The 12,330-nt window shown below is 47.3% G+C and overlaps 6 protein-coding genes across 6 annotated transcripts in view; 3 read left to right on the forward strand and 3 right to left on the reverse strand.

The window, feature by feature from the left end:
- The window catches only part of FVEG_16309 (histone acetyltransferase), a gene marked incomplete at both ends in the record, with an annotated part of 1,127 nt that extends 630 nt beyond the window's left edge, over positions 1–497 (forward strand). Inside the window, one exon of the mRNA XM_018905560.1 lies at positions 45–497. Coding sequence (XP_018754889.1) covers positions 45–497 — 453 coding nt within the window. The remainder of the gene's footprint in view (positions 1–44) is intronic.
- Positions 498–671: 174 nt separating this feature from the next.
- FVEG_16308 (hypothetical protein) lies at positions 672–2,231 on the reverse strand (the record flags this gene model as incomplete). The annotated part of the gene is made up of 1 exon (XM_018905559.1): positions 672–2,231. One exon carries the CDS (start codon positions 2,229–2,231, stop codon positions 672–674), a length of 1,560 nt encoding a protein of 519 aa, XP_018754888.1.
- Positions 2,232–3,242: 1,011 nt separating this feature from the next.
- Positions 3,243–4,194, reverse strand: FVEG_16307 (CMGC/CDKL protein kinase; the record flags this gene model as incomplete). Its single annotated transcript, XM_018905558.1, has 2 exons — positions 3,243–4,145; positions 4,180–4,194. 2 exons carry the CDS (start codon positions 4,192–4,194, stop codon positions 3,243–3,245), a joined length of 918 nt encoding a protein of 305 aa, XP_018754887.1.
- A 382-nt stretch (positions 4,195–4,576) lies between these two features.
- On the reverse strand, positions 4,577–5,277 carry FVEG_16306 (hypothetical protein; the record flags this gene model as incomplete). The annotated part of the gene is made up of 2 exons (XM_018905557.1): positions 4,577–4,934; positions 4,984–5,277. 2 exons carry the CDS (start codon positions 5,275–5,277, stop codon positions 4,668–4,670), a joined length of 561 nt encoding a protein of 186 aa, XP_018754886.1. The 3' UTR covers positions 4,577–4,667.
- Positions 5,278–6,540: 1,263 nt separating this feature from the next.
- Positions 6,541–8,896, forward strand: FVEG_08385 (hypothetical protein). Its single transcript, XM_018897277.1, has 5 exons — positions 6,541–6,619; positions 6,680–6,752; positions 6,808–7,209; positions 7,271–8,057; positions 8,106–8,896. Exons 3-5 carry the CDS (start codon positions 6,900–6,902, stop codon positions 8,839–8,841), a joined length of 1,833 nt encoding a protein of 610 aa, XP_018754885.1. The 5' UTR covers positions 6,541–6,619; positions 6,680–6,752; positions 6,808–6,899; the 3' UTR covers positions 8,842–8,896.
- A 979-nt stretch (positions 8,897–9,875) lies between these two features.
- On the forward strand, positions 9,876–12,169 carry FVEG_08384 (hypothetical protein). The gene is made up of 3 exons (XM_018897276.1): positions 9,876–10,473; positions 10,524–10,644; positions 10,695–12,169. The coding sequence occupies exons 1-3, from the start codon at positions 10,168–10,170 to the stop codon at positions 11,255–11,257; spliced, it is 990 nt and encodes a 329-aa protein (XP_018754884.1). The 5' UTR covers positions 9,876–10,167; the 3' UTR covers positions 11,258–12,169.
- Positions 12,170–12,330: the final 161 nt, after the last annotated feature.

The raw sequence follows: 12,330 nt of genomic DNA on the forward strand, positions 1-12,330 counted from the left end.
TCCGACCTATGAGTAAAAGCCACATCATTCACCAACCTCCCCAGCAATGGGCCGGTGGCATCATCACTCCAATCGACCCGCTCACTATTCCTCATATCCGGGCAACCGGTTGGTCCCCAGACATGGACGAACTGTCAAGACAACCACGCCACGGGCCTCATTTTAACGAAATGCGACGGCTTCTGTACCAAGTTCAAAACCACAAACAAGCATGGCCTTTTCTCCAGCCAGTCAACAAGGACGATGTGCCCGACTACTACAACGTCATAACATTCCCGATGGACTTATCGACGATGCTCGAAAGACTGGAGCATGATTACTATGCGGCGCCAAGGGATCTTGTTCGTGATCTCAAGTTGATTTTCAGCAATTGTCGGAAATATAATGACGCAACGACTGTCTATTCCAAGTGTGCGACAAAGCTGGAAAAGTACATGTGGGGACTCGTCAAAGAGATCCCTGAGTGGTACAGTTTGTTAGAGGAGGATGAAGAGTGAAGAGGCCAAGGATAATATACCTACGCTAATAGTGCATAAGAATTATTGTGTATTTTATGGAATTCTCATCAAGTAGGCAGTTCTATTCATACTGTGTTTGTTCTTTCCTACAAACCATTGCACTTGCCGATTACCCATTCAGCACGTGGAACAAAGTGCACAAGCTGTGAATACTCAGCAGAGACTACTATGCCACTGCTGTTGCAACATGATCTCATGTTTAACAGTGTCGTACGAGCTCTGCGCTGCCAACCAAACCAAATTGCCTGGCTGATGTCTCCCAGCCTTTCTCCAGCGGGCCTTGGTCTCATCTCTGATATTAAATGGCCAACTGCAGTGGGCAATAACTTGAAAGCTATCACGCTCCACAACAAAGTTAACAGCGCAAGCTTCAGTGTCTGTTTTGTTAAAGACACATAGAGCGCTGAGCTTTGGCATCCTGGATACTTCCCTGCCAATATGGCCAAACAACACATTCGAGTTGTTGGGGAGTTCGTCAAGTAATGCCTGATGAGTCCGGACGCACATAATCTGAACATTCTGCAAATGATAACGCATGCGGAAAAATTTCGTTATGTCAACTTTAATGTCTAAGTACATGTTGGTAAGAAATGGACATGATAGGATCAGACGATCACCAAGACTTGGACGGTCCACAGAGGGCCTTGGGCTGTTGAGCGGTTTCGACGTGGGTTGCTGTTGGATCCTGACCTTGGCCATAGCCGGATTCAAGGTCTTTAGCAGTTTTTGCAGCTGACTATGGAACTTATGCTCAGTTCGCCAATGCGCATGTGGTCTAACCTCCCATCGAAGTTCCCTCTGTCGCGGAAGTAGGCTTACAATGTGAGCAATAAATTCCGGGTCAAAGTGACGAACACTTCGTCGAAGGATCGATAGGCCCGAGATGACATGGACCTCAGGACCCAGCGTCCCTCCGAAATGCACGTCTAGCTCTAGCCAAAAGCTAAAGTCCAGCTCGCCATCGTGCAGCATTTCATGTCCGTGGTACGGAGGGGCATGAAAGATCTGGAGCTCACTTGACAGACTGTTATGAAAGTCCCCACTGCCAGTGTCGCTGGGAGGATTGAGTGCCCGGTACTCTTCCGCAGTCTTCTGCCAATGGCTTTTGGTATCAGCAATGATCTCCAGCTCAATGCCCTCGTGATGACAATCCCCTCTTCTCCACTGGAAAAGCTCCATAAACAGGCCTCGCAAAACAATCGTGAAAGCACGGTTGTTTTCCTCCACCTTATGTTTCAGCCATGAATTCTCCCTTTGAAATCTCGGCCATGAATAATTGCAATACAGCAGAGGATCCATCTGTGAAAGAGTTTGCATTTGCTGATGTACGTTCGCGAATTCATCGCGATCAAGAAACGGATCTCGACTGTGTTTGTGAACCGGAAGATCGAGTTTGACGCCAATGTATTGGAGGTACTTTCGGCGGCGGAGATTCATGAACGCGGATGTGAATGGCATGATATTGGATGGTGAGATTTCTACTCGCTTGAATGTGAATATCTCGAACCACTCTTGCCATTCTCGGGATACGCTGGCATATTGTGCGATGGAGCCTTTCTCATGGATGGTGGAGTGGACGACAAAGTCGAGTATTTCTAGTCGGGCCTCCGCGTAGAGACTGTCCCAACGTATTTTGACCTTCGGTTGAGGGTTTAATATAGTTGTTTGCCATACTGGCCGTCGCGAACTTGCACGGATGGTTAAGCGAGCCATTGTTGCACTGGGGAAATCTCTGAATGAAGTCATCCAACGAGGGGACAGTAAGAGGTAGAACTCAAATATATAATGCTTCCTGTTTATGCTTTTGAATTAGGGCATGTGCGTGTATCAGAGTTTCCTGGAGTTAATGTGATGTCTGGCCGTGTACTTGAACTGTAACGGCGATACAGTTTTGTCTCTGAGTGGCTGGATAGAAGTGTCCAGAAAAGATGGCTAATAGGGTTTCGGGCGAACTGTTGTTTAACTCAGGTCTTTGGACAAGATCATGCGCCTTGAACTGTATGGTTGGTACAGAAAGGGATCCAACATCGCCATGAGAAGTTCAACCACGCGAAAATTGCCACTGGCCAGCCCTCTTGTTCCAGCGGCAAAGTTCAAGACAGCACATCGTGGCAATTTAAGGGTTCCGACTTCAGGAGGTAGGAGCAGAGTTTTGCGAGTGGATCACAAGCTCGGAGCGACAGATCACAACCACAATACTAAATGTAACTCAGAATTTAGACGTTATAGCAGGATGCATAGCTAAGCTTCAGAAGCACGAGACAGATATACTATAGTATTTCATTACGTTCCAGAAGATACGCCTCGTTGGTAATCCTCCATGCCGTGAAGCTTCTGAGGGCCGTAAATACCCTTTAACCTAGGCGCTCCGAAACTACTAGAGCTCCAGGACTATTGCTGTGATCTAGAAAACAAAGATGTCGTGGAAAAATCCAAGTTTATGCATTTCTATGTTTTAAATCAATCTCTTCTGGCTCTTCATTGATTCTTATAATCAGTCCATTAACATGGCCACTCATTTCATCAATGGAGAGCCTGTTCCACGCCAATGTGAAGTAAGCATGGTACCCAAACTACTTGCAATACTCTCAGAAGTACTTCTCTTCTCCAGTTGCGACTCGACAACCAACATCTCTGTTCTGATGAGTTTTACAAAGGCGCGGATGAGGTCATTGGAATCCCGGTGGTTACAGGCTTCATCCATGAACTGTGGATAGGATGATGTTAGACGACGAGATCCACAGATAAATGCATAATTCCAATATTATTGCGACTGACCTCGTTGACACTTTTCCGAACTTCAACTCGTTCCTCATCGGGTACTTGGAAATTGATAATAAGAAAGAATCCATCAGTTCTGTAATTTGTTGTCCTCCCTTTCCAATGGGCTATGTCGAAGTCCAGTCTGCGATTCGCAAAACTTTGAACATAATCCCTACCACCGAGCCACCAAGCAAGGAACTCAAGATATATGCACCCAAGAGCCCAGACATCGTAGGAAGGGCCGATAAGGCCGTCACCAGTAGTAATGTTGATCTCCGGAGCACGGTAGGAGGGTGAGTTGACGATGAATCCTCGTCCCTCCCGGTCAACCTTTGGTTTCGAACTGAACTCTGAGAAGCCGAAATCTGTTATCTTCAGTATCCCCCCTACAGTCCCAGGTGTCGATGGTATTTCTGGATACCAGAGGATGTTTTCTGGTTTGATATCGCCGTGCCGACCGAAAAGCACATGATTCGCGTTATCAGAAAAGTTATCTGGATGGAACGTGGAACGACCATGGAGATTGGAAGAAGTGGTGGAATAGCAATGAATACTTGATAAGCCATCGGCAAGACCTTTGCACTGAGTTACCAGCCATTTCAGCGTCGCATTTCGGTCTGCTCCCGAAGGTTTCGGGTTGATCGTCTCCCAGTATCCCTTGAGGTCGGCCTCTGCCCATGGAAAAACGAAATGGTAATCGCCATGATGTTTGTATGCTACAAGCAGAGATACGAGATTGGGATGCCTGTCCTTGATGTCTTTCAAAACAATTGCCTCGTGATTTGGATCAATACGGGCTTTGTGAGGGGGCTTGTCACGCTTTATTTTCTTAACAGCAAAGGTTTGTCGTATATCGTTTGAAGTCTAGTTGCAAGACAAGAGAGGATGTTAGCCAAACCAGAGGATCAGACATGTGAGTGTTGCCTGTTGTAGACTAACTTTGAAATCGTGGTGGTCACCATGAATCCCGACCTTAAACACCCAACTAAATCCTCCTTCTGCTGCTAGAGACCAAGAAGTAAATAGTGGTATGTGATACTTAGATAGCTCTTGCGTGGTGTCTTTTGTTCGCGAGCATAACCGAAAATATGGAGAAAGTACTAACCACTGCTTCTCGATAAACTTATCATAGAAGCTTTACTTTTGTTTAAATCTATACAGAGAGACCCTCTCCCTATTCTTTGTTATAACAGTAAGGACCTTTGCTTTTACCTTGTCATCCAATCTGAGAGGCAGATCATCGTCGCAGACTTTGTGCAGAAATGAGACGATTAATGAAGCTCTCTTGAGCAGGACTAGGATAGTAAATATCTTCTGGTATTTTTTATAAACAGGGTTTGCTCCAAGTTCTCTATCTGACTTTCCGCAGATGATTTATGCTTTTTCTTAAAAGTTTGGCTTATGTAGATGCAGAAGTCTAATAATTAGATATCTCTGCCATCGATTGCATTGTGTAAGCTCCTTCTCTACAGCATCTGTCATTAAAAGCCTTTGAACCTCGTTCCTTAGGAGGAACTTCTTACTGCGGTAGTCTGAGTGGGCACTTTGTACCGTGGCCTTGATAATATGGTCTCCTAAAGTGGGCTCTCTCCGCAATGCATTACATATATGGTCAGATCTTAGAAGTCTTATGTTTGTGCTACTGATTTGTTTCTGTATATATGTCAGCGAGTCAGCTATGCCGGAGAGTGAGGGACCTTACGCCAGATTGGGACCCCGTAAGCTCACTGGCTTGTATGTTGGATGGGGCGAATTTGGTGACAGAGGGCTCTGTTCTTATACGCTGCAAGTATACTTTGTTAGACTTATGGTTACCATCAGGTCCCCTCGCCTCAGTATCGGTGAGACCTTCTCGAATTCCGCCAGCGCCTGAGTGGATAGAACGGAAGCCTCCGGCCAATGGATGGCGGGAGTGCATTTGGGGCCAGCTCTGTGTTGTCATGTTACTCGTGCGTGCCGGGGCCTTTTCATGATTCAGTTGCATGCTCGGATCCATATTTGCGAGTGTGAAACAACCACGTCTTTGTTGCATGAGAGAAAGCAGTGCAGTGTCTAGGACCAATATGCTAATTTACAATAACAAATCTTGTGGGCCAGCCAGTTCAAGTACTCTTTCAAATCAGGCTCCGTTGGCCAAGCGCCAATATTCCAGTGGCTGGCAGCCATCTTCTGGACAATGACCTGCTCCGTTGACTTGGCATTCAGGCTCTGTCTCTTTGGAATTTCATTGGCGCGGCTTTGTGCACCCCCGTACACCCACTCGTCCCACCATCAGTATCTGCAAGAATACGCCTTGCGTCAGTCTCAGTCAGCCCTTCCTTAAGCACGCGCCACCAGAGCCTACATATGATCCCTTGCTCCCCCTACGAACCTGCTAGATTCCCCTCTTCTTTTCCCATCCCGTATCCGTTCTACTTGCGACAAACCGCCATCATGAAGCCATGGACCGTAACAAAGCGATTTTTTACACAGCGTCTTTCTCGAAGACTCTCAGATATTTCTCAATCGAGTGCAAGCTCGCCGAAGGAACAAAATATCAGAGCAAGTAATATTGATCCTGAAAAGTTCTGCTTTGGGCAACCTACTTGAACTCATTAGGGATCGCTTACTGGTGGTAGACCTACCAGATGGATTCGGATCAGCGATCGAGCTTTCCAAACAGCCTCGGCCAAGTGGTCCCTTGACTATAAGGCAACAAGCTCAACTTCCCGCAGTTTCAGAAAGTCCTCAGGCACCAGTATGCATCCCTGGCATCAAGGTAGAAGACACAGAGACAGTGGATCCTCAAAGCCTTCCCAATACACAAGAGGATTTCGTCCCTAAACCACTTGCAACAGATCGGAAGCGACGCGTGCGTTCCGCTGATCTTTACAACCAAATGAGCATAATAATGGACGAGGATAGCACGGGGAACGACGCTCATTATTGGCTTTTAGGTACACCCAGCCCCCCTCTAGGCGATACTACTCGGAGTATAGGGCGTAGGGATGAGACATCAACGGCACAATCTCCCAGCGACCTGAGCCGAGGTTTGTCTGTGACACAGACTCAGAGATCAGCATTGACAGAAAGAGTATGTATTTCCATGTGCCCTCGAATCTCCATGTAGTGTTTATTAATCTCTTTGCTATCTAGCAAGTAAGTTTATTAACTTCCAGATGAGTGTCAAAATCTTGGAAGACTGATAAGAACGACTTTCCATAGGACGTAGGTTTACTCTTCACACTATATCTATCCCATATCGTAGTTAACATGATCTAGTATGTACGTTGCTGGCCTGCATGCTAACGACAGATCTAACTTTTCATTCGAATACCGATCCTAAGTACTCATAGGGTGTAAGGATCAAGTTCAATACCATCATTTCTTAAACTCTTAAGGCTAATGGAAATGCATAGAGAGTAAGCACATGAATCAGCAATAGTGACAACTAAAACTTGTTCCTAATCTGTCCTTTGTGTCCCTTAGACGGTAAGTTCACGTTCGACAACTCCCGATGACAACAGCTCAATTGACCTCGCAACAGAATGTTAGCGCTCATCCTTGTTTCACAACCGCAAATGCTAAATTGCATCTCAATAGCTAGACGAGGATTGGAAGCAGATCGTTGACAATGGCATGGGAGTCTCTATCCTGTCGTCGCTCAAGTCCAAAGGCCTGCTTAATGCAGATATTCCTGAATCTGCAAAGCTATGTGAAGTTTGTCAAACATTCACAAACAATGTTTGGAGACCAAGCTTCAACATTTCCTACACCATGGAGCATCTTAAAGACAATTCTCGTTCCGACACATGTGATTTATGCAACGTGTTATGGAAACTTACCCAGAAAGCTGGAAACACAAGTACTCTTTACCATCTTTCCCGGGAGCGATCGACTATCCTTTTGAATGGTTACACACCAGTCGCGACTTTGTTTCGAAGTGCTGGTGAGTTTAAAGTTCCTCATTAACTTAACACAAGCGAGGTTACTTATACTTCGCCTACTAGATCTGAAAACTGGAATCGACAGTCAGATACAAGTCGGCCTACCTACTATGCCCTCAGCTGGCAGCACCGCATACCTGGACATTATCCGGCAATGGCTTTTGACATGTGATGATTCGCATAGAATGTGCCTCCGAGACTCGAACAGATTCAGCAGCACAGGCACAAGCAAGAGGCTGCCGACTAGAGTCATTGCTGTTGGCAAGAATGGCGACGAAAAAGTCCATCTCATTGAAACTAACTACCGGAACGAGGGAGATTGGGTAGCACTGTCTCACCAGTGGGGCACAGGCACTCAATTCCGTACTCTTAGATCAAATATCGACGCCCATCGCGCCGGTATCAGCATGGACGAGCTCCCGGCGACCTTTAGGGACTCTGTCATCGTGACACGAGCCCTCGGTTGTCCCTACCTATGGATAGATTCTATATGCATTGTCCAGGGTCCTGATGGGGACTTTAGCCAGGAAGCAAAACGAATGGAACAGGTTTACAGTGGCTCATATTGCGTGCTTGCTGCAAGCCGCTCTCCTGGTCACTCGACAGGCTTTCTAGGGCCGCGGAAGGAAGCCTTGAGTATTACACTACGCCGAGAAGGCTCGCAGGCATTCTATCTTCGCGAGGACATCGATGACTTCCAGTCCCATGTCTTGGAAGGGTCTCTAAACGGACGAGGTTGGGTCTTGCAAGAGCATGCGCTTGCACGCCGAACGATTTACTTTACCGAATATCAGACCTACTTTGAATGTGGCGATGGTGTCCATTGCGAGTCTATGTGCAAGATGTACAGGCAAGTTACTCTCTGTGAAGCCGCTGCCCATTTCTAACATCATTATAGCCAACGAGCGACCTTCTTGGGCGACCCGAACTTCCCCCGATTGATGATGGAAGCCGACAAAGGTGCCAAGATCCTTGGGTACCAAGATCTCTACAAGCTATACTCTGGGCTTGCTCTAACGCGCCCATCTGACCGACCATGGGCCATCAACGGTCTTCAAGAACGAATTGTCTCGGCGCTGAAAATACAAGGACAATTTGGTGTTTTCTTCGAAGATCAGCCGGGAGGTCGTCGTCGTGGTCTCTTTCGCCGGAGTCTACTCTGGTGTCGTTCCAAAACAGTCACATCCCTCGATCGCATCTCATTCGCATCCGGTCCCAGTGATCTCATGGTTCCCTCGTGGTCGTGGATGGCATATAGTGGCCGCATCGATTACATCCCGGTTGAGTTCGGCGGCACTGAATGGGAGCCTCTTCAAAGCCAATGGGACTCTGGTGACAAAAGAACTGATAGCGGTGTCCTGGTAGGCCTAGCGAGAGACTACGATGTTGGAGATACGGACTCAACGCTTGTTTTTGACTCACCTCCGAATTTCAAGAAGGCAGGGACCCTGTGTATTGTGCTTGGAAAGCAGAAAGGGTATATGCCTGATTCTGAGAAAGTCCATTATGCGTTGGTGGTGCAACCGAAGCCGCTTGCAAGCGAAAATCAGAGGTCATCTTATGAGCGAGTAGGTGCTGGTACCTTACTCGGGAAATGTATTAAGTGGAACAAAAAGGAAGTTTATCTTTATTAGTCCCCTTATCTCGTCTTTGCAAACAGAAATAAATTGAAGGACATAAGAAGCGGACTTACGCTATTAAAGTTGGTTTCCGGGTGCCACTAGACTCCATATTCTCTGCTAAATGCTACAAGGTGCCGTGGCTGCGCGGTGGATTCACTCCCTAAACATACCAATGCGCCATTACACATCGATATAATAATTCTTTTTCTCAGCTACCACAAAGCTATAGAGACGATTATAGATAACAGCGTTACATGTCCCTCCACCATTCCCGGAGATACATAACCCGCAGTTTCGAACGGCCGCTGAATCCCATCTTTCATTCCGATCTCGAAAACATGATCTGACTTGCGGCGTCCGCGGCCCGCAAAGCCATCTTCACCGACGCGACATTGGCCGCAGGCATCAAAACCTCAACATTGAATGCGGCCGCGACGGTGCCATTTCAACATTTTGTAGGCATCCGCGGCGTGAGATGGCCGACTAGTTGACTTGCCACGATCAATTGTAGGGACGTTCTAGCAATGCCATTTTAGGTGCAGGTAGATCCTGGTCTAGCTACCAGGATTAGCGCGCAGAGACCAAGGTCTGCCTGGGACATGAATTACTGCCGCGAGATTCGGTAATTGAAATACTGTAATTGGTTCTGCTCAACTGACCCTAGGCGGTGAGGGTCGGTCAGCCCAAGGTGAATCCAAATCGTTCCATCCCTTCCGCCCTTTTCTCTTCGGTGAGAAACGACCGGAGCCCGCCGGGACGGTGCCTAAAAATTAAGTTCTAAGTAGAGCAGTGAGGGCTCCTGCGGCTCTGCCCACCATTCCAGCGCAACGGTGGGTAATTTCGGTACATCACAGGGGTCCAAACTATTCTGCAAGTCAGGCCACCCAGCAGAGAGCTAAGGAAGTGGATGACATCTTGTAAAAATACAGTGTGATAGGATCGGATAGCCAACGCTATACCAGTATGGTCTTAGCACCCACTGCCTAGAAGTCAAAAGCCCTGAAACAGCAGGATTTCCTACAGCCAACATGCTCTGATGAGGGAGAGACTGACCGAGATCGCTGGGCCTAGCAGTGAGTCTTTTTCACTGCTAGGGCTTAGCTTCGTAGAAGACAGCGATTAACCACCTCACCATCAGTCCGATACTCTATGATCTCATCCTGATAAGAGTCTATAACTCTCCTGACTTGGCAGGGTCTAGACGGAGTTGAGTCTACGATAAGCTTGCATAGTGTTTATCAAGTCTGAATAAAAGGCTCGACCTACCTCAATCTTCTATCAAACTATCATGCCAATTCTCCAATTGTTTACTACCACTCCACCTTACATCAATACATCATGAGCAACCCACTCGTGGTTAGCATCTCCAACCTGGCGGCCTACACGCCCCAAGAAACAATCGAGCTTGTTTCCCGCTCTGGCGTAAAGAGAGGCAACATGCGTCCCGATAAGATCTTCCTCTCCGCCGTCTCCGCGGGATGTCTCCTTGGCTTTGGCTGTGGCGTCTCGCTCTGTGCCATGACAGCTCCCTGGTACACTGAGAATGCGCCAGGTCTGGTGAAGCTCTTTGGCGCTGGTGTTTTCCCTCTGGGTTTAGTGCTTGTTGTGCTTACGGGCGCGGACCTGTTCACTGCAACTACCATGGTAAGCTAGCCTGATGGCATAGAGTTGTATTGTGGCTGATGAGGTTGCAGTTTACCTTGACTGCTGTTCTGCAAGGTCGGCTCCCGATTCGGAAGATGCTGCTGCATTGGATCCTTTGCTTTTTCGGCAATCTTGCAGGATCGCTATTTGTCATGTCTATCATTATGGGATGTAAGTCATGGCGCCCACTCATGCTAAGGCCGCAACTAACATTCTATCAGACGGCGGTGTCTTTGACGCATCACCCTATAAAGAAGTCGTCATGTCTTTCGCCAGCAAGAAACAAATATCACCTCAATTTCATCAAATCTTCCTCAAAGCCATTGGGTGCAACTGGCTCGTATGCCTCGCCGTCTTCCTCGGTATCCAAGCCAAGGATCTCGCCTCCAAGGTCATCGGCATGTGGTGGCCCATCTTCGCCTTCGTCGTCCTTGGCCTCGAGCACGTTGTCGCCAACATGTTTTACATGTCACTCGCCATCTGGCTCAAGACACCCGATCTTACCGTCGGGCTGTACATCTGGAAGGGTATGATCCCAGCTACAATCGGCAACATCATTGGCGGCGGCATGTTTGTCGGCGTATACTATTGGTACATGTACTTGTTTGACGAGGACCCTGTCAAGGTTGATGGTGTTGAGTACCAGGGTCCTAATGTGGACTCTCACATGCATATGCATTTCCTTGCGACCAGAAATAAGGGTAATGCCACCGATGAGGAGAGTAGGATTGAATCAGCGCCCGTTTCAGTACCAGCCAGCGTTCGCGCAAAGCAAGACATTTGAGGAATGATGGATATGAAAATTGTTATGATTCTTTAGACCTAGAGTACCGCTAATTGATTAGACATGGGTTTGAACTGTTGACCACATGTCTTTGCCATGAGCCTCTTTTCAAGTGATTAAACCTGATCGGGATTCCTAAGTCTTGTCCTGCACGGGGCAGGGAGCTCTAGAGGCGGGAGTGGCGGGCTCATTAGCTACGGATAACACAACAGTGCATTTCTCATTATTCCCAGAACTCACTACAGAGCCTTGTACTCTGTACCTAGCAGAAATGTTCGGTGACCCTTCGTTATACTGCTTCGCCCGACAATACCGCATGGCACATGTCTCGGTGACAGGTAAAGGAAATCTGGCGTAGACTTCAGCCAGCGCCTCAAATCGAGAACGGCCCGAAAGAAATCAGCAGCTCCTGAAGTATTCTACGAGGCAAAATCGAATGGTTTTACATCTGATCAGAACGAGCTGTCGTGTCATGGCGTGGGTGACATTGTCAGGGACAGACTTTTGCATCTCCGCGGGGAGGCCATGTTTCTCCACAACAGTCGAGGCATCTCCACGGAGTCACCCCGCCAAGTCCTCCCCTGGCCGATTTAGATATTCTGGAACAATTACCTAAGGGTTCGGCATTAACACGGTCGATGTAATCCAACGGCTGCTGTATGCTATTCCGCCCCTGGTTATTTACTGCTAAAGTAAAATATAGCTGTTTTCGTGTAAAATGAAGGCTGATACTTGTATTGAAGGGGATATAGGAGGCAACAGGACTAACAAACACGATTTACAGATATTCAGACCGTGGTGTTAATTAGAAGTTTAACTGCTCATTGTATCATCTACAGCAAATGTTTAAATATAACATTCATAACCACACAACTATTGTATATCACAGGTACAGCCCAAAAACACTTAACGTTGGCTAAGTATACACTTACTCCAATATCTTCACATACGTAAGAAATACCACACTAAGACCGTCCGCGAACGTCAGGCTGGAACTCTTATTATCAAAGTATCTGCTAATGAGAATAATAACGGCATATTTCTTGACCGAAAGACCCTCCCCAATCAGCTTA

The sequence above is a fragment of the Fusarium verticillioides genome, chromosome 10 (genome assembly GCF_000149555.1).
Source record: "Fusarium verticillioides 7600 chromosome 10, whole genome shotgun sequence".
In the NCBI taxonomy this organism is placed as follows: Eukaryota; Fungi; Ascomycota; class Sordariomycetes; order Hypocreales; family Nectriaceae; genus Fusarium; species Fusarium verticillioides.